Source organism: Mauremys reevesii, linkage group 8 (genome assembly GCF_016161935.1).
Source record: "Mauremys reevesii isolate NIE-2019 linkage group 8, ASM1616193v1, whole genome shotgun sequence".
In the NCBI taxonomy this organism is placed as follows: domain Eukaryota; kingdom Metazoa; phylum Chordata; order Testudines; family Geoemydidae; genus Mauremys; species Mauremys reevesii.
This window is the reverse complement of record NC_052630.1, coordinates 64,991,526-65,017,435: the sequence shown is the minus strand read 5'-3', so window position 1 is coordinate 65,017,435 and position 25,910 is coordinate 64,991,526. Positions and strand designations below refer to the sequence as shown.

Here is a 25,910-nt window from a genome sequence, read left to right as displayed (position 1 = left end):
CGTGGTGAGTGGGAGGTGCTGGGAGGGAGGGGAAGGAGTTGATCGGCAGAGCTGCCAGTGGGTGGGAGGCACTGGGGGGGAGAAGAGCGGGGGGAGCTTGGCTGCCGGTGGGTGCTGAGCACCCGCTAATTTTTTTCTGTGGGTGTTCCAGGGCTGGAGCACCCACAAAGTCAGCACCTATGAGTGTCTCTGTTCAGACCATGATTTTTAGTATCTAGCAAAGTTATGAATATGAGCTCCCAGACTTATCTTTTGAAGGTGTTGTTTAGGGTTCCGTTGAGGGTGTGGACTGTGAGGTCAAATATAGCGCGATCACTTTGTGAAAAGTGTTCTCCCACAAGTGACAGGGAGTTTTTGTCTTTCATCATTTTTCTATGTAAGTGCATTCAGTAGTGTAGTGATTGTCTTGTTTCACCCACATAGTTGATATTGGGATATTTAGTGCATTGGATGAGGTACCCCACATTGTATGATAGGGATATGTAAGACACATGAATCTTGAAAGCTGTGTTGTCAGGGCCAGTGCAAGGATGTTTCACGCCCTAGGCAAAACTTCCACCTTGCGCCCGCCCCCATCCCCGCGCCCCCGCCCCAAGGCACCCCCCCCACCGCAGCTCCCCCCTCCACCCTAAGGCACCCCCCCATGGCAGCTCCCCACCCCCCCTCCACCCCGAGCACGCCATCGCTGCTTCACTTCTCCTGTCTCCCAGGCTTGTGGCACCTGGGAGGCAACGGCGTGTTCGGGGAGGAGGCGGGGCAGGGGTGAGCTGGGGCGGGGAGTTCCCCTGCGTGCCGCCTCCCCCCTTACTTGCTGCAGGTGGCCCTCCCCGCGCCTCCCCTGCCCCAGCTCCCTCCGCCTAAATGATGGCGGCGACCAGGGCAGCCGAAGATCCAGCCACCGTGGTTGCTGCCAAAGAAAATGCTGCCCCCCAAATCCTAGCGCCCTAGGCGACTGCCTAGGTCGCCTAACAGGTTGCACCAGCCCTGTGTGTTGTGAGGGGAGTTGATCATCATAATAGTGGAGATATGTATGCAGCTTTTACATCTATTGTTCTGGCAGCGTCTGGTGCCCCTTTGATTTGCGGTGTCCTGGTCTGTGGAGAGCTTACTTCTGATGATGAGCTTGGCAGGTTGTTTGTAGGCCAAAAGTGGGGGTTCAGGAAAAATTTCTTTCAGGATGAGGTCCCCATGGAGTAAGGGTTCTAAGTGTTTGATGATTCTCCAAATGGGTTCCAGTGGGGGGTGGTAGGTGACAACGAGAAGTGTGCGGTATTTTATTTGTGTATAGAAGCAGGTTCTCTTGGTGTGTTTGGGGAGGCCAGTCCATGATGTGATCTACTTCTCTGGTGGAGTGTCCTTGTTTGGTTAAGTGTAGTAAGGTTTATATCCCTGTCTTTCTCCTTGGAGCATATTCTGTGGTATCTGAAAGCCTGGCTGTAGATAGAGGTGAAGCATCGGAGGGTCCAGGGCCGGCTCTAGATCCCAGCGCGCCAAGCGCGCGCTTGGGGCGGCGTCCCGCAGGAGGGCGGCAGGCGGCTCCGGTGGACCTCCTGCAGCCGTGCCTGCGGAGGGTCCGCTGGTCCCGCAGCTCCGGTGGACCTCCCGCAGATGTGCCTGCGGAGGGTCCGCTGGTCCCGTGGCTCCGGTGGACCTCCCGCAGGCATGCCTGCGGATGCTCCACCGGAGCCGCGGGACCAGCGGACCCTCCGCAGGCACGGCTGCAGGAGGTCCACCAGAGCCGCGGGACCGGCGACCACCAGAGCGCCCCGCGCGGCGTGCCGCCCTGCTTGGGGTGGCACAAATCCTAGAGCCGCCCCTGGCAGGGTCAAGTGCCCCCTCAGCAGCCTGCCCAGGTGAGGAGCAGAAGGGGCAGAGCCAGAGCTTCTTCTGGCTGCTGGGACGCTGCCTGGTGCAGCACAGCAGCTGCCTGGAAGAGCACCTGGCTGCAGCAGTGGCAGGCTGCCTCCCACCCAGGCTTGGATTCTGGGGACAGGGGCTGAGCGAGCCAGAGCCCCATCTCCCCCCCCCCCAGCATGCGTGGCACCTGTCCCTGGAAGCCGAGTCCAGGCAGGGAGTGAGCTGCCGCTGCTGCCTTTCTCCAACCAGCATCTCTCTCAGGCAGCTGCTTCACAGAACAGAGCAGCAACCAAGAGCAGCTCTGTCCCACTCCCCACCCAGGCCTGGCTGCCTGGGCGAGCAGCTGAATGTTCCGGGGGAGGAGCTGGCGCAGTGGAAGGACAGAGCCCCTTCCCCCTGCAGATAACTTGGGGTGGGAAGGTGGTAGGGAGAGCATGCAGACCCCTGGTGGGGGTGTGGTGTGGAGGAGACGCATGGGGAGATCACATGTCCTCCCGTTTAGCTTGTGCCCCCTCGGCACCAGTCTATGACTTAGATAACAAATTTCTTGGTATGTTTCAGATGGTTACTGGACCTGTGAAGATAGGTGTGGTGGTCTGTGGGTTTCTTGTATATAATTGTCCATAGGGTTCCATTGCTGAAACTGATCCTGGCGTCCAGGAAGTTGATGGGAGTGTTCTAGAAAGAATTTAATGGATGGTTGGTGGTTGAAGCTGTGGTGGAAGTCTATGTGGGAGTTTAGGTCCTCTGTCCAAAAAATAAAAAGATTGTCAAGGTATATAATAGATTTCATGGTGCATTTGTCCAGAAATTCTTCTTCAAAGTGGCCCATGAAGATTTTGACATATTGGGGAGCCGTCCAATACCCATGGCTGTTCCCAGGATTCTGACAAAGTGTTTGTTGTTAAATGTAAAATTGTTATGAGTGAGGATGAAATGGATAAGTTTGATGATGTGTTTGGGGTGGATATCTGAGGGTTGTCCATTATCTTGTAAATATTTGAGGCAGGCAGTGATGCCATCATTGTGAAGAATGTTGGTGTACAGAGAAGTGACATCCATGGTGGCAAGAATGGTGTTTTGCGGGAGGTTGTTAATGTTGCAGAGTTTTTGGAGGAAGTTGGCTGTATCCTAGAGGAAGTTGGCCTTTTGTGTGGTGAATGGTTTGAGGATGGCTGCCATGAGTCGAGATATTCTTTCAGTAAGAGTGTTGTGGCCCGATATGATGAGTGCTGTGGGTTCCTTTGTTTGTATATCTCGGGAAGGATGTAGACAGTCCCTGGAGTGGGTTCATGGGGATGAGGTTGTAGAGTTTGTCTTGGAGTTATTTGGGGAAGGATTTGATGATATCCTTAAATTTATGGGTAAGCTGTGGTGTGGGGTTGTCTTTGAGTTCTTTATAATAGGTGGTGTTGACAGTTGTCAGTTGGCCTTGTCAATGTAGTCATCGTAGTTGAGGACTATAACAGTGCCCCCTTTGTCTGTGGATTTGATCACTATTTGGTGGTTGGATTTCAGGGACTGTCCTCTTGGTGGGGGAGAGATTAGGGTGGATGTGATGTTTCCCAGAAATAGAGAAGAGCTCTGTGTAGCTCAAAAGCTTGTCTCCATCACCAACAGAAGTTGGTCCAATAAACGATATTACCTCACCCATCTCGTCTCTCTTATAGCCTGGGACCAACATGGTTACAGCACCACCACAAAAAACAATTTATTGTTAATTAAAAGTGTGCCAGGACTAACTTTTAAAACTAAAATTATGACTTCAGTATTTTTTGCTGTGACTACGTTTTCCCCATTTTTAGTGAGGACAATCAACCAGCCTTAATAACACCTGATTAGAAGACCTGGTCTGTTCCTGGAAATGTGTGTGGATCTTTGTTGAATTACTAAAAGCTGTTCACTTTAACCAAAGTCACATCCAATTGCAAACATTCATGCCAACAAGTTTGTTTGCATAAGCATTTGGGAAGGGCAGGTGTTCATATCAAACACTCATATTTGAATTTTCTCTTCATCTATTTAAAAGCCACATTCATCTAATCAGGAACAGAAAGAATACTATTTGATTTAGTGGATCAATTACGGTCCTCAAAAATCTGAAACAAAAATTGTTCATCAAACTAGTTGGCAAATACTTACAAATACAAATGAATTCATACATACAAAAAGAAATCAAAATTGGTTCACATACAGGGAAAAGGGCCACAGCAGTGGAAGCTGGAAACATATGTCTCTTAGTCAAGTTGAAAATCTCACCTAAATTCAGTGAATAATTTCTTTGCAATAAAAAGTTTGACCAACTGTTCTGAGGAATAACTTGTCCATCTCTAACTACTATCAAATTCTTTCTTCTGGTCCTCACCAAAAGTCCATTGCATTCTGTGGAAAGACACCCACTGATTTCCACAGGTTGTGGATCAAACCCTTTATTAGGGATTGGTTATACTTTTAAAGGAAAATATCTGTAATAGTCTAATCAATCATGGAGATGGTGTGGTTTTTAATATCCCACTATGTGAAATATTTTGAATTTGTTCTGGTAAAATAAACCTTGTGTGTGTTCTGTCTGATTTAGTTTACTGAAGGTCTTCAAAGAGAAAGACACTGCTAGTTTACCTTACAACATTTTGGCAACCCAGAAAAAAGAGAATAAATATAGTGGCAATTTAGGATTTAAAAAAGAGAATAAAGTGTAGAATGTCTCATTGCAGCAGTATATTACCGTACAGTAAGCTCAGTATTGGCTCACCACTCAGTAGTAGGACCTCGGGAACCATAAAATAGAGGTTATTGCCAGCCAGTGGCTGTGGGTGTAAGGGTGGACTCTCATTTCCAAAGCTTTAGTTAGCAAAATGCCTGAGGATGGAAGGAAGAAGGAAAAAGCACTTTCCTCCTACCCTGAAGCCCCAAGATAAATACACACCAAAAAAGTGCTTGAGACGTTTTTTCTTCTCCAAATGTTCTGGGATTGGCAGGGGGCCTTTCTGGATGCTTGACTTAAATATTACAGCACAGCAGCAATTGCCAAGTGCACTCTGTACTGGGCGGGTCAGAATTTTTCATTTCATCCATCATTTATGACTTACTGCAGTGATTCCACAAAGTGAGTGGGCGTTAAAAAGAGAGGGAGAAACCTTTTCTTGAAAGTTTTTTTGAATGTGCTAAGGCTAAGGTCCCATTGGACCTTTGGACACTCTATGCCACTGATTTAATTTTCATTGCACTGAGAGAGAGAGCAAAACCATTTGTCTTATGTTTTCTACCTTCTTTGTACTGTATTTCCTGTCTTGCTATCAGCTGAATGCTTCTGAACAAAACCTGAGATAACCTATAGGTGTCGGGACCGTGTCTTCCTCTGTTTGTACAGCACCTAGAAGAGTGGGCTCCAGTCTTGACTGAGGATACAGGACAATATAGAGAATTGGTAATAATATACTAGGACAATAAATATGTTTCGCGGAGGTGTACACCACCCAATACAAATTTAGTTATGAGTGAAGTTGGTGGGTCCTCATGCTAAGACCTGCCCTATAGTATAATATATATATATATATATATATATATATATATATATATATATATATATATATATATATATATATATATAAGAAGTTCACCAATTTTGATTGTATAATTGTTTTAGAATTTGATTCTAAACTGGCAAGATACAATATGAGTCAGTCTTCTGTGCATAACACTTCCCCTGTGAGAGTACACTTCATGTATCTCCATTGGATGTCAGCTAAAATCAAACTGTTAGTTTTATGTATGTCTATTTGTGTATTATATGGGGGGGGTTGTGTGTTTATGTGTCCATACACAGAGAGAGAAAATCACTATACTGTTCTATTTTGTCATGTTTGAAACAGATGTAGAGCCAGGAATATTTGTATGCAGAGGGAGATGTAATCAGTATAATGTTATTTAAGAAAAAAAGCATCTTGGGTCAAAGTCATCCCTAATTGGAGTTACACTAGGGATGAATTTGACCTATTGACTATTGACTTTTGTAGAAATCAAATTGTCATGCTGTTAAACCCTAGAAGTCATATTTAGCAAAGAGAGGATTAAGCTGGGCAAATAATTGATTTTTGATTCGCTGGCTGAATCAAAATATTGAAAAAAAATTGTTTTGGTTCAACCACACTCTTTTGTTCAACCCAAGACAGTTTGTTTCTTTTTTGAGTTTTTTAACACTTCATAAAAAATTAGATTTAGGCAAATTTCAAAATGAAACATTGTTCATTGTTTCAAAATGAAAAATTGGAATGTTTCATTTTAACAATAACAAAACAAAATGTTTAGACTGTTCCAAACTTTTTATTTTAAATTTCCAGCTGAACTATTTAGCAAATTTGACCTGAATTCAAAAATAATTTCAGTTGACCTGAAACTGTTTTGTCGCCCCCCCTCCCCCCCACAAATAACATGAATCAGAAACATTTTGCCCAGTTCTAACTCTCGCTCATTTTAAATAGGCAGAGCTGTGTCTCATTGCTGCAGAAAGTCTGCAGCAGGTGAGGTACCATTTCAATCACTAATTTTGGATATCCAAAAAGGGCCCATTCTGGATCTCATGTTCTAAGAAGACAATGCAATACTCCCACAATAACCTGTTGAGGTAAAGTGCACATAAAGTTCTGAAGTGTCTCACCGTTCTCCACTAAAGCCTGGCAGGCACATGCATCTCAACTCGCCTTTGAGCTCAGTACAGTTGCCATAGTTGTAACAAGTGAGATTTCTCTTCTCATTCCCACAGACAGAAAAAGGTAGCCTGGTGCGCCTAGATGAATAAGAGGCAACAGCAGCAATTAATATCTTTTTGTTTCAGGTAAAATCTCATTTCCCCTCATTCATTTATTTAACACCATATTAAAATGCTAGTCTGTTTCAGTTGTATGTGTTTAGGTTTTCTATTTTACAGATGAATTGCTTTAATAAGGGTCAGATTCTAATAGCATTTGGCTCACAGTAAGCTGTACTTTACTTCACAAATGTGCCTATCAGCTTCAGTGGCTCCTGGGGTAAGGTACTATTCATTGTGAATAAGGGTGGCACAATCTGGCTGTAAATCAGCACACAGCTGTGAATCTGTAGGAGGATGCAATGCATGTAGACAGACATCTTCTAACGTCTGCACAGTTTTCTTGCAGGGAGCAATGCTCCAGACCTGAATGCATCTATACAAGTGCTATCTGGCATACTTATTATCTTTTCTGCTGAGTGAAATTCAGTTACTAAAGGGGATGTCTACAAAAGAAAGAAAGCAATAACTGAAGTGTGATACCAAGCAATAGTGAACCTCAAAAACTTAATTTCACATTAATTCAACTGGCTTTCCCAAGCTCCAGTAATACCGATTTAATAATTCACTCTGAGGCAAACAATGGGCCAAATCCTTCCTTTAGGTAAGTGTCTTGGAGTTATTTGGTAGCAATATAGTTTAGCAGTTTATCTGAAAGAATCTGTGTGTAGGACATAGAATGTTAAATGCAAAAACAAAATTTGGTAATGGCTCAAAATATATTGTTTTCAAGTTTTAAATGGCATTAGAGGGCCAGATCCTCAGCTGGCGTAAATCAGTGTAACTCCATTGAAGACAGTGGACTATAATTCCTTATGGTCCAGTGTCTGTACCAATTAAGAACAATTTATTTGTCTTCAAGTTTATTGGACTAATCCTGCAAGTCCTTACTCAGGCAAAACTCCCATTGCAGTCAGTTTCTGTCATCTCAAAGAGCCATGTATGGGGCTGAAATAAAGCCATTGCTTGTCTCCTCATTACATTTCAATTCCAGATGGTGGAAGTTCTGTGAGAAAAGCAATTTCCTATTATTTTGGCCCCATAAATGGCTTCCAGAGACACTAAAAGAGCCTTTTCAGCAAACAAACAAAATGAAATTTTGCAAAGTGTCTATGTGAATTAGGAGCCAAAGTTCCTTTGACTTTGGGACTTAAGTTCCTAAGTCACTTGGAAGCTTTTGAAAATTTTACCCAAAGACAAATGCAAAGTCTGTGTTATTTGGATTTACCCGAATAAAACACTATGTACTCATTATATTGGGGATCCAACAGAATACAAGAGCTGCACAATTTCCCTACATTCCTTTGAAATGTGAATGTCTGTGGGGTAATAATTCTGCAGGGAAAACCTAAGTGTTGGTCTACACTTAAATTTAGGTTGACATAACTATGGTGCTCAGAGGTATGAACAGTTCCCACTCCTGAGTGTTGTAGCTATGCCTACGTAATTGCTGGTGTAGATTTGGCTTAGTTACCACCACTCAGGGAGGTGGAGTACCTACAGTGACAGAAAAAACCTTTCTTCACTGTAGGAAGCGTCTACACTGTGGCACTACAATGGAACAGCTACTGTGCCATGGCTATGCTGCTGTAGGACCCATTGTGTAACTGTGATCTACATATTAATGTAGGATTGATGTAGGGGTTTCTCAATTTAATTTAAACAACTTGAAAAACATCTGAGAGCTGAGCTCTGATGGCAGGAATTTCTTTAGCTTCTGAAGCTTGCTTATTTATAATACCTGCAAAATTTTCCAGTGAAGTTACCAGCACACAGGCAGGAATAAGTGTTAACTCCATCTATGCAAGTTGCCCCATTTGCACACAGGTGACCACGGCAGTCGTCTAGGTCCTCTTCACAGTTTACTCCAGTATAACCAGGGTCACAACTGCACTCGTAGGATGCGATTCTATCCAAGCAGTTTCCATGAACGCAGGGGTTTGAAAAGCATTCATCAATGTTGGTTTCACACTGCCTGCCAGTCCATCCCTTGGAACACGTACAACGATAGTAACTATATAAATCTTCACATATCCCATCATGCATACAGGGATCAGAGCTGCAGGCATCCAATTGCAAACAGCCAGTAACAACAGAATTTGCAGATATTTTGAGGAATTGTTCTTCTTGAGGTTTTTTAGTGTGACCATCATAATTTTCAATGTATGAGAGATAAATGCCGCTGATTTCTATAGTGCTCATGCATCCCCTTAGGCCATCCAGATTGTCAAAAGCTTTGTCGGCAACATAAATATCTATTTCTTCTCTTAGGAAGTTGAGGCTTCCTGTGGCGACTGTACTAGTTGCAGTGTCTTTTTTATCATCTATATCAATGTGCCATCTAGATGACTGGGATAAGGGTTCTGTCATAGAGAGAATCACTTGGTGCCATTTCCCATCATTCACGGGCTGTGAACTAGCTAGGGTCAGCACATAAAAGCTGTTGCCACTTTGCAGCTGAAACACTAGCTTGGTATTCTGAATGCTAATGGTAATGAACTCTGGCTCCTTCTCAGCATACAGCAGTATCACATCAGCATCCCTAGTCCGAAAGCCAAATACAATATTGGTGAGGTCTCTCCTTATCTTCCCATTGGTTCTGTAAAATATTGCACTGCTTCTGCCGCTAAACACTGCATTGGCAACACCTGTGCAAAGATAATAATATCCATTGAGAAAGCAGGCCAATTTTAGATTGATACCTGTGCAACGTTTTCCCTACTCCACTGTGCCAGGCTGCCTGCCTCTTTCTACTGCTTTCCATGAAGCATGCAAATTCTAACCAGTGTCAATATTACACCTCTTGGCTTCTCATTTTAAAAAATAAGAGTCAGATGCCAATCCCTGTCTCCACTGAAGTCAGTGAGCTATGCTGATTTTCATCAGCTGAGGATCTAGCCCTAAATGTTGTAAACCTCCGGGGGGGAGGGGATCTTAAGTGTTTTTGTCTAAACTCTCACTGTCTCTTAGGCTGCACGTTCTTTGGGAACTGTGACCCTGATTCTGATCTCATGTATGGCTGTGCAAATCAGGAGTAACTCCATGGAAGACAGTAGAGATACACGAGTGTAAAACAAATGTATGCGAGATCAGAATCAAGCCCTCTTTCTTTGTCTTGTGCCACACTTAACAAATAAACAATAGCAAAGGCCCAATCCTCAACTGGTGAAAATCAGCATAATTCTACTGAAATCAATGGAGCTAGGATGATTTACACCAGCTGTTGAGCTGGGGAAATAACTTTGTAAAGGTTTGTCAAATTCAGGCTGAATAGAACTATAGTGTCTGGTGTTAATTTACGTGCTGTTTTTTCCAAGATGGTAAATAGGTGTATTAGCCAATGGTAGGAATTACAAACAATATCTAATAATTAGTTCATGTGTTGATGATACAGTACTTGCCTCAATTTACAAACTTTGTAAACACCCATTAGCTCCAGAACTGCAGAAAAAATACCCTTCCACTTCCATTTCTCTCCCTTGTGAAATAGTCTCTTTAGGGGGATTTACCAATTTAGTATGATTATGATTATATAAAACAACAACTTTTGATCCTGATTCACTGTCACAAATCAGGAATAATTCCATTAAAGTCAGTGGAGTTACAACCAGTGTAAAACTAATGTAAGGAGATCCAGGCCCATGATGTTGACGTTCCCTCAGTTACACACGGGCATATTTCCACTGACTTCAGTGATGCTGCACTGATGGAACTTGGAGGGGAATATAGTCCTAACTGCGTAGGGCTGTGAGTCAAGTTTAGTGAACAGAATTATGTCCATTTTTAGGGCCTGATAATCTTATCTCTTTACATATATATTTGACATTGTTCATTGGCATTTTGTCCATTTCAATAGATACAACTATTGATTTTAAATGTACATTTAAAACAAGACAATAGATTTTAAATGTACATTCCAGGCTTTTTCAGGAGGGGAGAGAGAAAGAAATGTCTCCTAGTCATGCTTCAGTTCAAATCTGTATTGGTGTTAGGGTTTGGTGGTCAGATAAAGCAGATTACTAGGATATCTGTGGGCATTCTTTCCCAATCTCGGCAAATTTTGTCCGCAGTAATCCTTGGGATTACCAATGAGGGATTATTAATGGGAAACCTCACAAGAACAGAATCTGCCCTTCACTTTACAGTAAATACTAGAAAATCAGTTTATTTGAAATAGTTTGGGAATGGAGATATGGACACTAAGCGCCGTGAATTATCACATTGCCTTATGACTGCATACTCTAAATGCTAAGGCAATGGATGTGCCACTATGTCTCTTGGCATACCAACTCCTGTGCCTCATAAAATGGGAAAGTGAATAGAAACAGTTTCCCCAGCATAATTTGTGGCATCTAGGAAATATCAGTGTTTGTAGTGTTTGTATTTTCAAAATTTACTTCAGTTCTCAGAGAACCAACTAAGGTTTTTTAAATCAAAATCTTAAAACACTCTTGTGTGGACATTATTAAGCACTTGGCAATGACTAGGTGGCTGGTGTGCTGTTACTTGTGTTTGTGACACTGATCATAATTGTCTCTCTCTTACCTTGTGCCCCCCCACATCTGCTTATTGTACCTAACCCTTGTGTCTCATCATAGACCCACATTGCAAGTTTTTTGGGGCAGGATATGAAATTATTATATGTGTGTATAGCACCTATCACAGCTCGACCCCAGTTGCTGATTGGGGCATCTAGGTGTCAACCCCGCACTTGCCCTGAAGGAATTAATGGAAGCCAGAAGGGCCCGTTAGCTTATTAGGCTGAAGGCTGAGTGGAAAGCCCTAATTAGGGGAAGTTCACCTGTGCAGGAACAGGCAGGGCTCCTATAAAGCCAGGGAGCTGATAGCAGAAGGAGGCTGCGGGGAGGTAGTCTGCAGTCACACCCTGGCAGAGGGGAGGTGTGTTTGGGGGCTGTAGATACAAGTAGCTCACAGTTGCTCAGTGGGAGGAGGGAGTAGAGAGGCTGGCAAACCCCAAAGAGGGGAGGGTAGTGCCAGAGTAGGAAGCAGCCCAGGGAGTAAGCAGCAAAGTTGGGGATTGAACAGACCTTGGAACCTGGAGTAGAGAGCAGGCCAGGGTTCCCCTACTAGCCACTGGGGAAGTGGCACTGATGGACAGTGAACTGGAAACTGTGTGGGTCTCTCTGGGAATGACAGAGACTTGGACTATACCCCGGAAGGGCGGAATGCTGAGTGACCCAGCCAAAGGGCCGAGTCACAAAGAAGATGCTGCAGTTCCTGGAGGAAAAGAGGGGCTGCAGACCAGAGAGAGAGATGGAATGACAGCGTGCAACCGCTGGGATGGGCGTTGACCTCTTGAACTAAACCCCAGAGTGGCCAGAAGGAGGCGCCACCCTAGCGGTGAGTGGAAGCCCTCGTTACACACCTCAATACTAATAATAAACAATAATAACAACAAACCAATTAAGTTCTGTTGTCTGTGAGTTTAGGGGCATATTATTATGTCTGTCTACATAGAAGTTTGGATACGAATGCATGGAAACAAAGAGATAATAAAGACACATAACATATCTGTCTCCCAGGAGTTTATGAACATCCATTATGACAACCCCCTACCATTGCCACATATAAGAGCACTGAGATCCAAAGTTAAAGACTGCTAAAGATGTAGATTGCCTTGATTTTAGCAAAAGGAAACAGTCCAATTACTTCCCATCAGTATGTTTATACTCCTTATAATCACTAAAATAGTTGATAAGATATCACCTATTTGAATTTTATCATCAAAGATAATGTGTAATATGTTGATTTAGGTTATAAATATAACTGTGTATTTTAAAATATAAATGTGTTTTAATACTCACTCTAACTGACCTCTTTTTTCCTGGCTCAACAACAACCCGCATCATGTGGATCTATTTGCAGGTTGCTCCATTTCATCTATGCTAGAAACCTTTTGCTGACCAACTCTTCTGTTCCTAGGAGTCAGGTATTCTAACTGATACCATTGCAATTTGTGTACATTAATCCTTCTTCACAGCATCATGGGGGTATTTTTTGGAAAAAAAGGATGCCTTTTGGAAAACACCATAACAAAATCTTAGCGTGCTTTTTAAATTCCGCTTGATTTCAAGAGAGGGGAAATAGAACAGCGATATCCAACACATTGGTTAATGTTCTTATGATAAGTAGTGATCATTAATTTTCAAATGAACAAGCTTCTTGGAACTCTCATGCTCTTTATTAAGATACCAGTTGAAATGACTATCTTTCAAATACATTGCTGGTGTTAGGATGCTTAAGATAGCTTTTAAAGATGCTTCACTTTAAGAAAATGGAATAAAGCAGTGTGCAGGAGTATGTCATCTGACATGTCTTTCCAGAGAAGGGAGAACATCTTAAGATTAATCCTCTTATCTCACTGCAGTGGTGCTCTGATGGAACAAAGTGGTCTATTTTATAAACATGCCAAGTAGATGCATTGATTAACTGAAGAGTAAAGCCCCTGCAGGGAATATCATCGGAATCCTCACTCCATTGCTTTCAAAATGGGAGGGTAATTTAAAAAAAGAGGCCCAAGATTAAATGGATATTAATTTGTGATCAGGCACAGGTGATGGCTGAAACTTGAATTTTACTATCCCATTATTCCATTCATAATATTTCTAATAGCAGTGATCAAGATTCTATTATTTATTATTATCATCATCATTATTATTAACAAACAAAATTCATCTGGGTCGTATGAGAATTGGAATGCTTGATTTAATTGAAAAGTTCATGAAAATCAACATTATCTGAAGTTGTTTCAGTTCCCCAAAGATCACAGGAATGATAGAAATGTACCTACATTCAAATCCTTGGTGTACCAGCTGGCACTGTGCTTCATGAGGACAAGGGCTGAGCTCACACCACTTAACTTCCTCGCATGCTTTCCCTGCTGTGTTTGGGGGGCATGTGCAAGTGAAGTCATCCCAGATAGAATAGCAAATGCCACCATTGTGGCAAGGGTTGGACTAAATGGAAAGAGTAGAGACAACCAAAGTGTTAGCAAGTGGCAGTGGATTCCCACACAAGGGAAGGCAGGATTGCTTGGCAGAGAACAGAATTGTGTTTACTTTGGATTGAAAGCTATAAAACCTTACAGGTTCCATGCATGGATAGCAAGTTTGGTAAATGGTTATCCTTGCCTCACCTTTCAGAACCCCCATATATTTTGCTGCTGATGCCCACGATTTTCAGCACTATTCAGCAAAATCTGCTCTTACCAGCATGTTTATATGTTTAATTAAGATGTCATTACTATCACATATTGCATGGGAACATGAATGGGTCAAAAGAGGAGTCCTGGCTCTAAACATGGAAACATGATTTGAGAAATGGCATCCTTACCTTGCAAAGATTGTCACCAGTACATCCATGGGTCACATTGATCAGTGTTCGGTTGATGACAGAATACAGTGATGTGGTAGTGGGGAAGAATTCCAGTTGTTGATTATTCAGTCTTAAATCTTGGATACAGCCTTTAAAATATCCACCATTTATATCAGTTTCTTGTTTGTCTGGGAGTCCTCCAATATAGAGAATATCCCCGCTTTGGACTGTTAATATTGGGGTAGAAATGTAGCCTAGCTGTTGAGATGACTGGAACAATTCAGCCTTATTTGGCTCTATTTTTAATGATATTAAGTAAAAATTTCCATCACTCACAGTCCATGTGCTGAACAATTTGGTGGAATTTGAGGCTAACATGACTAGTTTCCCATCTTCCAACCAGATCCTTATATACAGAGATGTACTGTTCCTCACAGCTAGTAACAAGCCAGAAGACTTCCGTGTTCGGACAAACATTGATATAGTCATGTTTTCGTTCTGACTACTACCATCAACAGAAAAAGCAGCATACCCCAAGGAGTCCTCACGTCCAAATCGGCCTGGCATGTACTCTTGAAATGAGGGGGGAAAGAGAGAGAAAATAAAATAGTTTAAGACTTATAGACTAATGGAGGCAGCACAATGGTGAAACATCTACCACGGATAAAGAGAAGCACCTGCAAATGTTTAAGGACAAAATAAGGATTTGATTCTGGTCTGAGTGTCTTTAATGGCAAAATTCTCATTGGCTTCAATGGGGGCAGGGTTAGGCTTTATTTTGGTGCTGTAGGGTATATTATTACCCCACATTCTTTCCCTTTTGCAGCCTCTGTACATCTTGTGAGGATGTGTATCCAAATGGTTTCTTAGGGCAGACTGCAGCACAGTTATTTGTATTGGTCATGAGAAGGGTGTATTTTGAGCCCAACCTAGCTGTTACCATCCCCTAAAGTCCCAGGGTACAATCCTAGCCCCATCGAAGTTAATGGAAGTTTTGTGATTGATTTCAGCGGGGGTAGGATTTCACCCCAAGACCATATGCACTACTGCTGGCATAGGGAAGTGTAACTTACACCTTCCCATTCCAAGTGGACCCCTATGTACCATTAGGGATTTATCCTGAGAAAGGGCAGGTGTTTCCCCTACATATATTCCCTAAACATTCCCATCAAGGAAAATGGACAATTTTAAATCAGGACTAGGTCTCTAAACAAAGAGGATGATAATAGCATATGCTGATTTAGCACATGCTCTTATTTTCTATTCAGTTTCTACACAGCACCATCCACACTGGAGCTGTGATAACCCTCTATTCCCTTGGCAGATTACACCTATGCTGATCTGCATCAGCCTATATCCATCACTGAATCTGGCTCCCAAACTGTCATTTCTATATATGATCAGTCTCTGACAACACATGACACTGCTGTGCCACCGGGGTAGGCAAAGGATCTAGAATTCAAGACACTTTTTTAAAATTTTGTTTTTATCAGTTAAGATGATTAAACCAGAACTCCTCTCTCTCTCTGTCTCTGTCTCTATTTTCCATAATGAAGCAAAGATTTTAATTACAAACAGAAAATGTCTCCCAAACCATTGTAATGAAAACTACTTATTCTGGTGCATCAGCTTTTTGAACCACAGTATTTCTACTCGTTTTACATTTTAAATTTCAAAATCTTGCTCTCCATATTATAGGCTTTCTGCCTAAACACTTTCAAGAGCTATTTCTTTTAGTATGTCAAATGCATTAAAAAAGTGTCAACCTGGTTTAAACAAAGAAATCAGTCCTGTAACTAAACAGTCAGAGTCCTCTTTTGTGCAGTAAAACTCCTGGACTGGGACCTCATATGTCAAGTTTCTGCCTGCAGCATTACTTTTTTTATGACTTGGTTATAAAACCAATGAAAATAGGGGATTGATTGTGGAAACCCTAACAGTCCTTTAACAACCATGGTGTTAGTATGTGCCACAGTAATATTATTTAGTAAGGGGAATAAATCCCTGACTTGTTCCTGAATAGACAATTTCATAAATAACTACGTATGAAATATTTTAATTTTATGAAAGAGATTATCTACGTTTCTTTCTTTATCTGCTTGTTAAAACCATGACATGTAGAAATAAATCTTCCCTTTTGCTGGAATGGGTGTTTTGAGGCATGAGAGCTTTGTAGAATGCACCCTCTCTAGAAGGCAGTCCTTGAGAACTAAGCATTTTTCATGTGAAAAAAGTGAGCATTTCTAATGGAGTTAGGAGCTGGAGTACAGGAGCCTTGCAATATTAGAAGGAAGAGTGAGTCTTAGAAAAAGGTAATAGAGTATTTGAAATTTTCTATTACTTTGCCACAAAAAAAATATTGAATCTGATCTTGGGTTTGATGGGACAGTTAGCATCACCTTGGTCAATATTAACTTCTTGTGTCACTACATCTGGATGCTGATCAAAATGAGTCAACATCTGTTTGTTATTTTGTATATGTAGTGAAAATATTGCCTCATGTCAATTAAATCCTTGGCAGCAACTTTTCTTCAAAAGGACACCAACATTTCTTATGTTATCCCTAGCCACAAGTCCCCTCCTCCCCACTGCCATAGTGTTTTAAGTACGGCATATATCTAAAATCCATGTATCAAAGTGGCATGATGGTATGATTTGCAAGGAATATTGCGGTCAGCAGAAAAAAAAATACCAAATACTTTTTAATCATTCTCAACAGTTCTAATGCAAGAATAAGCCTCTCTCGGCCCTGAATGGTTTTCATTTCACTTCATATAAAGAGGCAAACATATTTACCAGATGTTGTCCTATACTCCAAAGTTGCTTTTCAAACCTTTGGATAAATTACAGCTGGAGTTCAAAGCAGTCTGTTAGAATTACCTCTCAGGCTTTATCATTTTACATTAAAAAAAGGTATAGATAACAATTAAATACAGCCTATGAAATGATATAATATTTAAACATTTTGAAAGGGATTTCAAGATGCAGCTTTCTGGTGAAATACATCAATAACCCCATGGGACCAAATCCTCAGCTGGGATAAATCTGTGTAGCTTCATTGCCTTCAATGCAGCTATGCCAGCTTGCACCAGCTGAGGATCTGGCCCTTTGAATCTAGCCAGGGCACTGCTGATGCTGTTCATTTTTTCCAGACTGCCTGATTTAAAAAATAAACTGTCTTTTCTTGACCCCCAAACTAACGTGTTAGTAGAAAGTTAGTCATTTGTAATGGGGGTGGGGGGCATTTGTATGTGAATAGAAGGCCAAATCCTGCACACTTTCCTCAGGCAAAACTCCCAGTCTGAGCTCAATAGGCTTTTACTGAGAAAGGAGGGGAGGGTCCAGTTCAAAGTGTTCCTGAAAGGTGCTATATTTACAACCCTGGAGAATGACGCACTCTGTTTATCCACATAGCAGGTAGAGCATAGCAGACAGCAATGCAGGGACCTCAGATCATCCCTCCAGTTTGCCTCAGCTCATACTTGGTGGAACACATGGAGTAGGGTTGCCAACTTTGATTGGATGAATTCCTGGAGATTTCATCACATGACATAATCTTTAATTAAAGATTAATCTTTAATTCCTGGAGACTCCAGGACAATCCTGGAGGGCTGGCAATCCTAACATGGAGGAAAGCAAGGGTAATTCGATTTCCAGGCCCATTCAGGTTTTGGCATCTCTGCTGACTCTGCCCATAAGGATGCCAGTTAAATGGTTTTTGAGATACGGGTGCATGTCCAGTGGGAAATTGACTCATTTCACACAGGCAACCAGGCAGCTCTCAGATGGTAACAGCTATTGGTAACTCTTACCCTGGGCTGGACTTCAACCAGCTAATTAAAGATCCAATTTACCAATCCTCAAGCGTTCATTCTCCCTAGGTTGGTTGGCAAAATGATGCTATTGACTGTCAGGCTTAATCTGCTGGTGAAAGCTCAGATATGATTTTTTTTAATATCTATTTTTTTTCATCTGTTCAATGTTTTATTCATTCTTCATTTACCCTCAAAAACATGAGCACTGCTTTACATACAGATATTGAGACTGGGGGTAAAGCACCTAAGTGAGTTTTAAAAATAGGACTTAAGCTCCTAAGGCTATATCTATATTACAAGCTAGTGGTGTCATTTCCCCTGTCGTGGATGTACTCACTCTAGCTGTCATCAGGCTAGCTAGCCCAGTTTCAGGGAGGTTTGTAGTCAGCCTGGCTCAGCTGTGCCTCCACTGTTAATACCAGTGTTACCGCGGCTACCCTGCTATTTATATTCACTCTAGCTGGATGAGAGCTAGTGCAAGTATGTATACATGAGCGAGGAATCAGACCCCTAGCTTATAGTGTAGACATAGCCTTTAGGTCACTGGGTGCCAAACCTACAGCAAACCAGAGTTTCCCCAAGTTTAATGACATATTAAAAGTAAAAAATAAATAAATAAATAATTGGATGAGCAGAACCCATCAATTTACCTTGACTTTTCTGCCTGATTGAAATGTAGGTTTCCTACAGAGAGAACTCTAAAAAAAAATGAACAAGTGCTACTACTAACCTCTTGTGTTTTCTCATCAGTTGACAGTAAGCAGGGGAGGTCTTAAGGGTCATTGTGTTTCATCACTGATATAAACAGATTTGTTTTTTGTGATTATGCTTTGAGCTGGCATTTAATACACTAATGCCAAAAGCATTATCTTACCTGTTGAACAGTTTGGCCCTGTGTAGGGCCTGTAGCAGTCACATTGATAACTCAGCCACAAGTTGATGCAGCGTCCCCTATTTTGACAAGGGTGGTTTTCACACCTGTCCTGTTTCGTACAGCCTGATTTGACATTTAAAGATGTTTCACTTGATATGTTCTCAGGGGTAATAACGTTCAAGTCTATTTCAATGTCCTGAAGACATCCTATAAATGAAGGTGTAGAATGCATATTATAGATGTTAGGTGGAGAGTCACTGCTCATGTTTCCCACTGGTAAACCACCCAAAAATGTGCTCTGAAATGCAAGCATCAGTTGATCACTATCTATTGCTGTAGTAGATTTATTGACACATGATTCTATACAAGAGCTGTCAAGTAAATTAAGGGTAACAGCTCTTGCTAAGGTTACCTCCACGGAATGCCATTCTCCATCACTGACATTATGTGAAATATGCAAAAGAACCTGTGGCTGGTTATTGACTTGCATGAATAAGTGTAAGTAGCCATTCAGTAATTCCAACTTGACAAACGTATCTTTCTCCCCTCGGTGAAATATAAAAGCTGTAGGTTGCACAGTCTGAAACCTCAGGTTTATGTTATAGAAAGATCCCTGTACAGTGGTCATGTCACTGTTCACCCAAAGGAAACCATTTCCCTCAAAAGAAAAGGTGGTTATTGGTTCACAGTGTGTTCCAGTATACCCAGGTGGGCAGATGCAGCTGGATCCATGGTGGCCATTTTTTAAATGAGGGATACATAAACCACTGTTTTGGCATTGATGGTCATTGCAGCCAAGGAGGACCTCCGTACAGTTCCTGCCACCATAAGAAATCCCCTCCTTCTCTCCAAATGGACAATGACAAGTGTAATTTCCAGGAAAATTCTCACAGGTGCCACCGTTTTGGCAAGGGTTCATGTAACATTCATTGATGTCTTCTTCACAGTGAATACCTAAAAAAATAAATAAATAAATAAAATTATTTGATTTGATTGGATAAGTGCAGGCCAGTTTTTCCCAAACTGTTTTAGATATTTAATAAAATGAACTCTAATTACAGGGGAGATCTGTTTATCAAGGGATGGTTGGTCCCCAGTGATTGACAGCCATTAGAATAGATGCTGTTATTATTTTGTACTGCAGTAGTGCATAGTGGTGCCAATCAGGGTCAGGGCCTTGTGCTAAGCTCTCCTTAGTGGTAAATAATTGATGAAGAAAAGAGAAAACTACAAATTTGTCTTGAATGGCAGTGTAATGAAATTGAGATGAAGATGTGATCAAACAAATTGCTTTCCATGGCAGAGTGAGTATGAAAGTGGCAATTCTTTTAAAAAAATACTTTTTTTTTAATCACATGGTAAAAGCCAAGAACTGTTCATTAATATGTATGAATAATAAAATAATACATAGATAAGAGACTGCAGGTTCTTCTTTCTCATTTACATTCATTCCATTGAGGGGAAGGATGGTCCAGTGGTTAGAGCGCTACCCTGGGCTGCAGGAAACCTGGTTTAAGTCCAGTTCTGCAATAAATATCCTGTGTGACCCCAGGCAAACCACTTAGTCTCTCTGTGCCTCAGTTCCTTATCTGTAAGGTACAGAATGCTAGCACTTCCCAGCCTCACAGGGATGTTGTGAGAATAAATACATTAACAATTGTGAAGTGCTGAGATGGGGGGCATATACATACCTTAAATAGAAAAAAAGCTTTCCCATAATTATGTCCCCATTCCTCCTTTTATAGATTCAGCTTTCTCCAGGGTGACCCATTAGTCTTGCAAACAGATGGCTCTTTGAACATACATATTTGAAGTTCTGATATTCAGTGCTCACTTCACCATGTTTCGGGAGCGACTTTTCCCTTCCTTCAACAGCTTCACTCTGATGCTAGTAACACATATCTCACAGAGATCTGAAACTTAATAATGGGGCCTAGATCCCCCAATTTCCCTTCTCATGCAGAGCAGCCAGGAACCACACCATTCAAGAGTGACCAGTACATATTCAATGGAGAGGGGAAATCCATTTACACTCCCATGGAGGCCTGCAGAAGATACCAGTGGGATTTTTGGTTGAAAACTCACATGGATTTTAACACAGAGATTCCATTTCTCTCCCCAGTTTTTATTCCAGAGAAGGAAAGGAAATGTCTTGAGCTCTTTGGTTAAAATATAATTACAAAGCATGATCATTATGAAGTAATTAACCAAAATAATGTTTAAAGCCAAATATCTCCCACTGAAATTAAATTGGCTTAGATGGGTCTATGTTGGCTCTCCAGCACTGTGTAAGAACTCTGTAGTGTAGTTAACAGCATATGATAAGACACTATTTCCTTCATCGAGGATAACTTGCTATCATATACTGTACCTGTCTTTGCAAGCAAACCTATAAAGAGATTGACCTACTACAGCAAAACACGAATGTCCTTCAAGGGAAATTATAGGAATGAGTTAAACTATTTTGATTAGCTTGGAATAGAAGCCATACTAATTCAGTGTCTGTCCACTTTACTCAATCATTGTCATAACTAGCCCCTTGTCTTAGCAATGACCCTTGTCATTTATCATTCTCAAATTATGGTGTGAAGTTTCCAGATGAAACTTCAGATCATCAAATGTAGCCAATACTATCTCTTATGTTTTGGCAATGGACTATTACTGCTGTAGTCTCTCTGTTTCCCAGCTACCTTATATATATATTCCATCATGAGATGTCTATTTGTACATTAATGTGTAGTGACACCTGACAGAAATATGAATAATTGGGACTGACTTTCTTAAAGTCAAGTTCACTTTCTAAACCTTCATTGACTGAGGGCCAGAACAGTATCTGCCTTACCCAGTTTACAGTAATCTATATGCTGTAGTCTTGTCCTGCTTTTTGCTATACTAGAAGTCATTTGAATATATGAAAAGTGAAGTTCCACTGAGCTGTTATGCTTCAGCTGATGTTTTAATACATCATCTTCCTGATGTAGCCTACTTTTTCTGCCTTTAACATAGGGAATGAAGTGTCCAGAAGTATGTACAACTCAATCATGCACTGCTGTTGTAGCCATTTGGGTGTCACTGGGTTTTTGTGTCAGGGCTAAAAATGTATGCAATATTGAAGTGGTAGGATCAGCTGGATGCTTAAGTATGCCAAGAGCTGTATACCCTCAGAGTCGTCAGAATTCATTTAGCAATGTATGGATCAGAACTTCATACTACACCTTTCATAGAGTGAATTGGCAAAGTGGATGGCACAACATATGGTCTGTCTAGGTACTTATGTATCCCCATTTCACCTAACTGAGCTCTGCATATATATCATTGAGTCTATCCTCCCAGTTTATCCTTCCTGCCATTCATAAAGGTGTCACAAAAAAGGGCTGATTCTCCACTTTTTTTCATTCATACCTGTGGGAAGTGGGTGTGAAGTCAGAATAGTAGCAATCATACCCACTTTGTACTTATTTTGTGTAGGAGTCAATGACTACAGAAGGTACAAAGCAGCAGAGGATCAGGTCTTAAATGCACATCAGTACAAAAATAAAGTAATGAAAATAATTCCATGAATGAAGAACATTTGTTTGTAAATTATGTACATTTCCACGTTGTAAATTAAGTAGAACATTTACTAATGTTGATGTATGACAAAGAACGAAACCACACTACAGTGTTGCTTTGCCTACAGAAAGTAAACCCTGGAATGTAAAGAACCTGCATATTAGGATCAATTTTAGGAAACACTATTTCATAAGAATTTCAATGTCTGAATGTGAATCGCTGTTGCTTAAGCAGTATTAAATGAGATTTCAAAAATAATAACAAACAGTATATATTCTAGTTTGTATTAAGATCAACGCAAAACATACACGCAAGCCCCACTGAAAAGCCGAAGATTAAATCCCTGTTTAGTTCTCAAGAATAATTAAACCTCCTTACAAGCACTGGCTGATATTGTTTGTTATTTGCCAATTGGCTGTGCAAGCAAGGACCACTGTCACTCAGGATAAAAGGATTAGTCAATATTTATAGAACTGCCTATGTGGTTCACCAATTTCAGTTTGGTGTATAAGTTGTCATATAAAAAATAGTTTGCATACGGGTAGGCCGTGAGACAGAACAAAAATTAGCAGCGCGGGAGGGTAAGAAGGAATAGTAATTGTCACTTCAGTGCCAATTGTTTTGGTAGTTATAAGCATCTGCTCAGCTAAATACATTGTACATTCTTTTGAAAGTAAAATTATCCAGCCTTCTTTTGTACACAATTTATTTCATAATACAATTTGAAATCAGGAATACTTTAAAAATGTTTCTCTTCATATACCATATGTTATTTTTTCCCATCTCAGATGATGCATTTTATTTAAAAAATTAGATGAAATGTGTCCATTTGATCTTGTACTTGAAAAAACTGATAATTTCTATGCATTTTTAATGTGCTATTAAGATATTACAGCTGTTTACTCACCAAATTTTTCAAATCTTAAATTAAGCTGTTTGTTTAAAAAAGAGTAGCAAATGATTGCCATAGAAATTGATTGACAAAAGCAATTATTCAAATTTAATTCTGCTAAGTGTCCATTAATTTTTCACTCCATTAAATAATTAAAATTAAACCTACAACCTCAATTAAACATTTGTTTGTGTCTTTGTTTAGAAATTTGTTTACCATCCCCTCCCATCTCAATTTCTTAATGCATTCTAAATATTATGCAAGTAGCAAGTTGGTATTCAGGCCAGAAACTGCATGTTCAGTACAGTCTAACTGCCAGAAAACACTGAGAGGTCTGAGCCAAGACACAGTTTAGCAACAACAACCAAAAAAAACCCCCAATTACCGTACCTGTAAATACTGTCATTATAACAGCGTAAGCCTGCATCCTAGTTGCAACCATTTTTTTCCGTAGTAAAATGGATCTTACAATATTTATGTGGTCCATGAAATAAGTTTCTGTAAATTTTAAAACAATTCTAGAAATGAAGGCTTCTTTTCCAGGATTAGCTTGTTCCACATATGTACTATGTTTGCTGATGTAGCCTGACAGTGTATTTTCCCCAAGTCAGATCATTAGGGCTTAACTTAAGACTCATTATGCTGCTTACGCAATAGACATGTATACTTGGACTCTTTCTCAAGCTATAACTTATAACGCCCCATCCAAATGTGCACTGTCACGCTCCTTGGGGGTGAGGGTACCTTTAAAAGGTTGTCATAGTTCTACAGGAGCCCTGCCATTTGAGACTAAATCAGAACATTCCTTGAGTGCCTGGGACATGCACCGCTCCCCGTCTAGTGACACACAGACTGGCTTTGAGTGCCCCCGCCCAACATCAGGGTTGTCAGAGCCTTGTGTCTCGGACATATCGCTTGTATGATCTCAAAGACTCCCATATACAGGAAACTCAGTTGCTCTACCTTGACAGATTGAAGGGCTGAGTTGACCCTGCCAGCATTTGAATCCAGAGTGCCATGGGACCTGCATGTTTGCAACCTGATGTTTAGATAACTAAGCCACCCCCTTCAGCTGGAAAAGAGTTATGTATATAGTGTGATCATGCATATAATAAATGCATATGCTTTCGAACAGTGTAATTCAGACTCTTTCAAAGCTAACTCAGGAAACCTTATACAAAATTATGGAAACACTGGTGTTATGACTAAAAAATATTATCAGCATTTATCTGGTGCTCATGCTGTGGTATCTGGGTACTTTACAAGGCCTAAAGTGCATTTCTCTACTGAAAAGTCACTCTGGTACAATGGCACTTGGGAGTTTGTTACTGTCACTGGATTATTTCTTTAACAAATGGGCTCAATGTACAAGTAAAAAGTTTCACATTTTGAGAACCTCAGGATCTCAGCTGCTTGCAAGGGGAGTCAAATAAAATCAACCAGTCAACTAAAATCAGCATTGGATCTTTTCTGAAGGCCTGAGCAGCTGCTTTTCGCATTGGTCAGATTTCTGCTTGCTCCATTAATGGAGGGAGCTCTGCTATCCACACCCAGAAAATTCAAGTTTCTCAACTACACATTTCTAAACCATGTGAGGGTACAGCACTGCTACAAGGAGATGGGCCTGAAAGAAAACCACAGATCTGGATTCCAGTTTGCAGCTTGAAGCTAGCACTATCATGAACCAAATCTGAGCACTCTGCAATTCGGGCAGGCTCAGATGTGGGGTTCAAACTCCAAGTTCAAGAGTGCTCAGATCTGAGGGTTTTGGCTCAGAGCCTTACAAAGAGTTCAGATATGGCGTTTTGGTTTGGGTTCTTCTCTCTCACAAAGCTGAATAATTACCAGTGTCTAAAGTGTAAATGAAGCTAACTCTAATGCAAATAAGAGTAAACCTTGCAGCAACTTCAATGATAATGTGCCCTTTAAAAATATGTATTCTGGGGGGTGGACAGGGAAGAATCTGTAATTATCCTTTCTCCACCCATCTTAACAGTTGTATTGGAACAGTCTGTTAGAAAAAATCCTTCACTCTCTACAGCATCTTCTATTCAAGAGGCTCATTGATCCTGAGGCCAGCTGAATGATCTCGCTGGGTATATATTCTTCAGTGCTCCAAATCTTATTGAATAATCATGAAAATTCAAATTTTGCCACATCTGTGCTGATAATTGCAAAGAGATAATTACTTTTTGCTGGAAGGAGGAAATGCACTTTTATGAGTGAGAGACTGAAAGGAAGCAAAATTGACCATCCTCAAATAATGGTAATTAAATCTCCTGATTCAGGGTGTAAATCAGTTGCCACAGGGGTCAGGAGGGAAATTTTACTGCTATGAACACTACAGAGCTGGTGAGGTGAATTAAAGGATTTTTTTTCTCTTAGTTCTAAAATGTAAAAAAACAACTTCTGCTGGATACTGGTCTTAATCCAACCAGCAATGAGATTTGCCCTTGAAAATCTTGTATTGCTGTCTTAGCAGGAAAAAGTCATATAGTACAAAAGACAAAATACAGGACAGGGCTGATGCACATGGAAAGTTGAAACCCTGTTTAAAACTGCATTATAATAAGCATTTGCTGACATTGAGATAATGTATATATGATATCTTTCACATAGAATACAAATTTTGTAAAGTCCTAGTAACTTCTTAGTTATTGCTTTATTGCCTACAAATTCATTATTCTGCTATTTTTCCTCTTTCCAGTTGAAATGTCCATTTTAGCCTAATACAATCTTGGGAAAAACATAAAATGGAAACAGAGCTGAATGACTTGG

At 40.9% G+C, this 25,910-nt stretch overlaps 1 protein-coding gene across 1 annotated transcript in view; it reads right to left on the bottom strand.

The window, feature by feature from the left end:
• The window catches only part of CRB1 (crumbs cell polarity complex component 1), a 120,862-nt gene that overhangs the window by 36,586 nt on the left and 58,366 nt on the right, over positions 1-25,910 (bottom strand). Inside the window, exons 7-11 of the mRNA XM_039483413.1 lie at positions 18,689-19,642; positions 14,018-14,571; positions 13,476-13,641; positions 8,406-9,312; positions 6,515-6,643 (exon numbers count right to left, since the gene is read on the bottom strand). Coding sequence (XP_039339347.1) covers positions 6,515-6,643; positions 8,406-9,312; positions 13,476-13,641; positions 14,018-14,571; positions 18,689-19,642 — 2,710 coding nt within the window. The remainder of the gene's footprint in view (positions 1-6,514; positions 6,644-8,405; positions 9,313-13,475; positions 13,642-14,017; positions 14,572-18,688; positions 19,643-25,910) is intronic.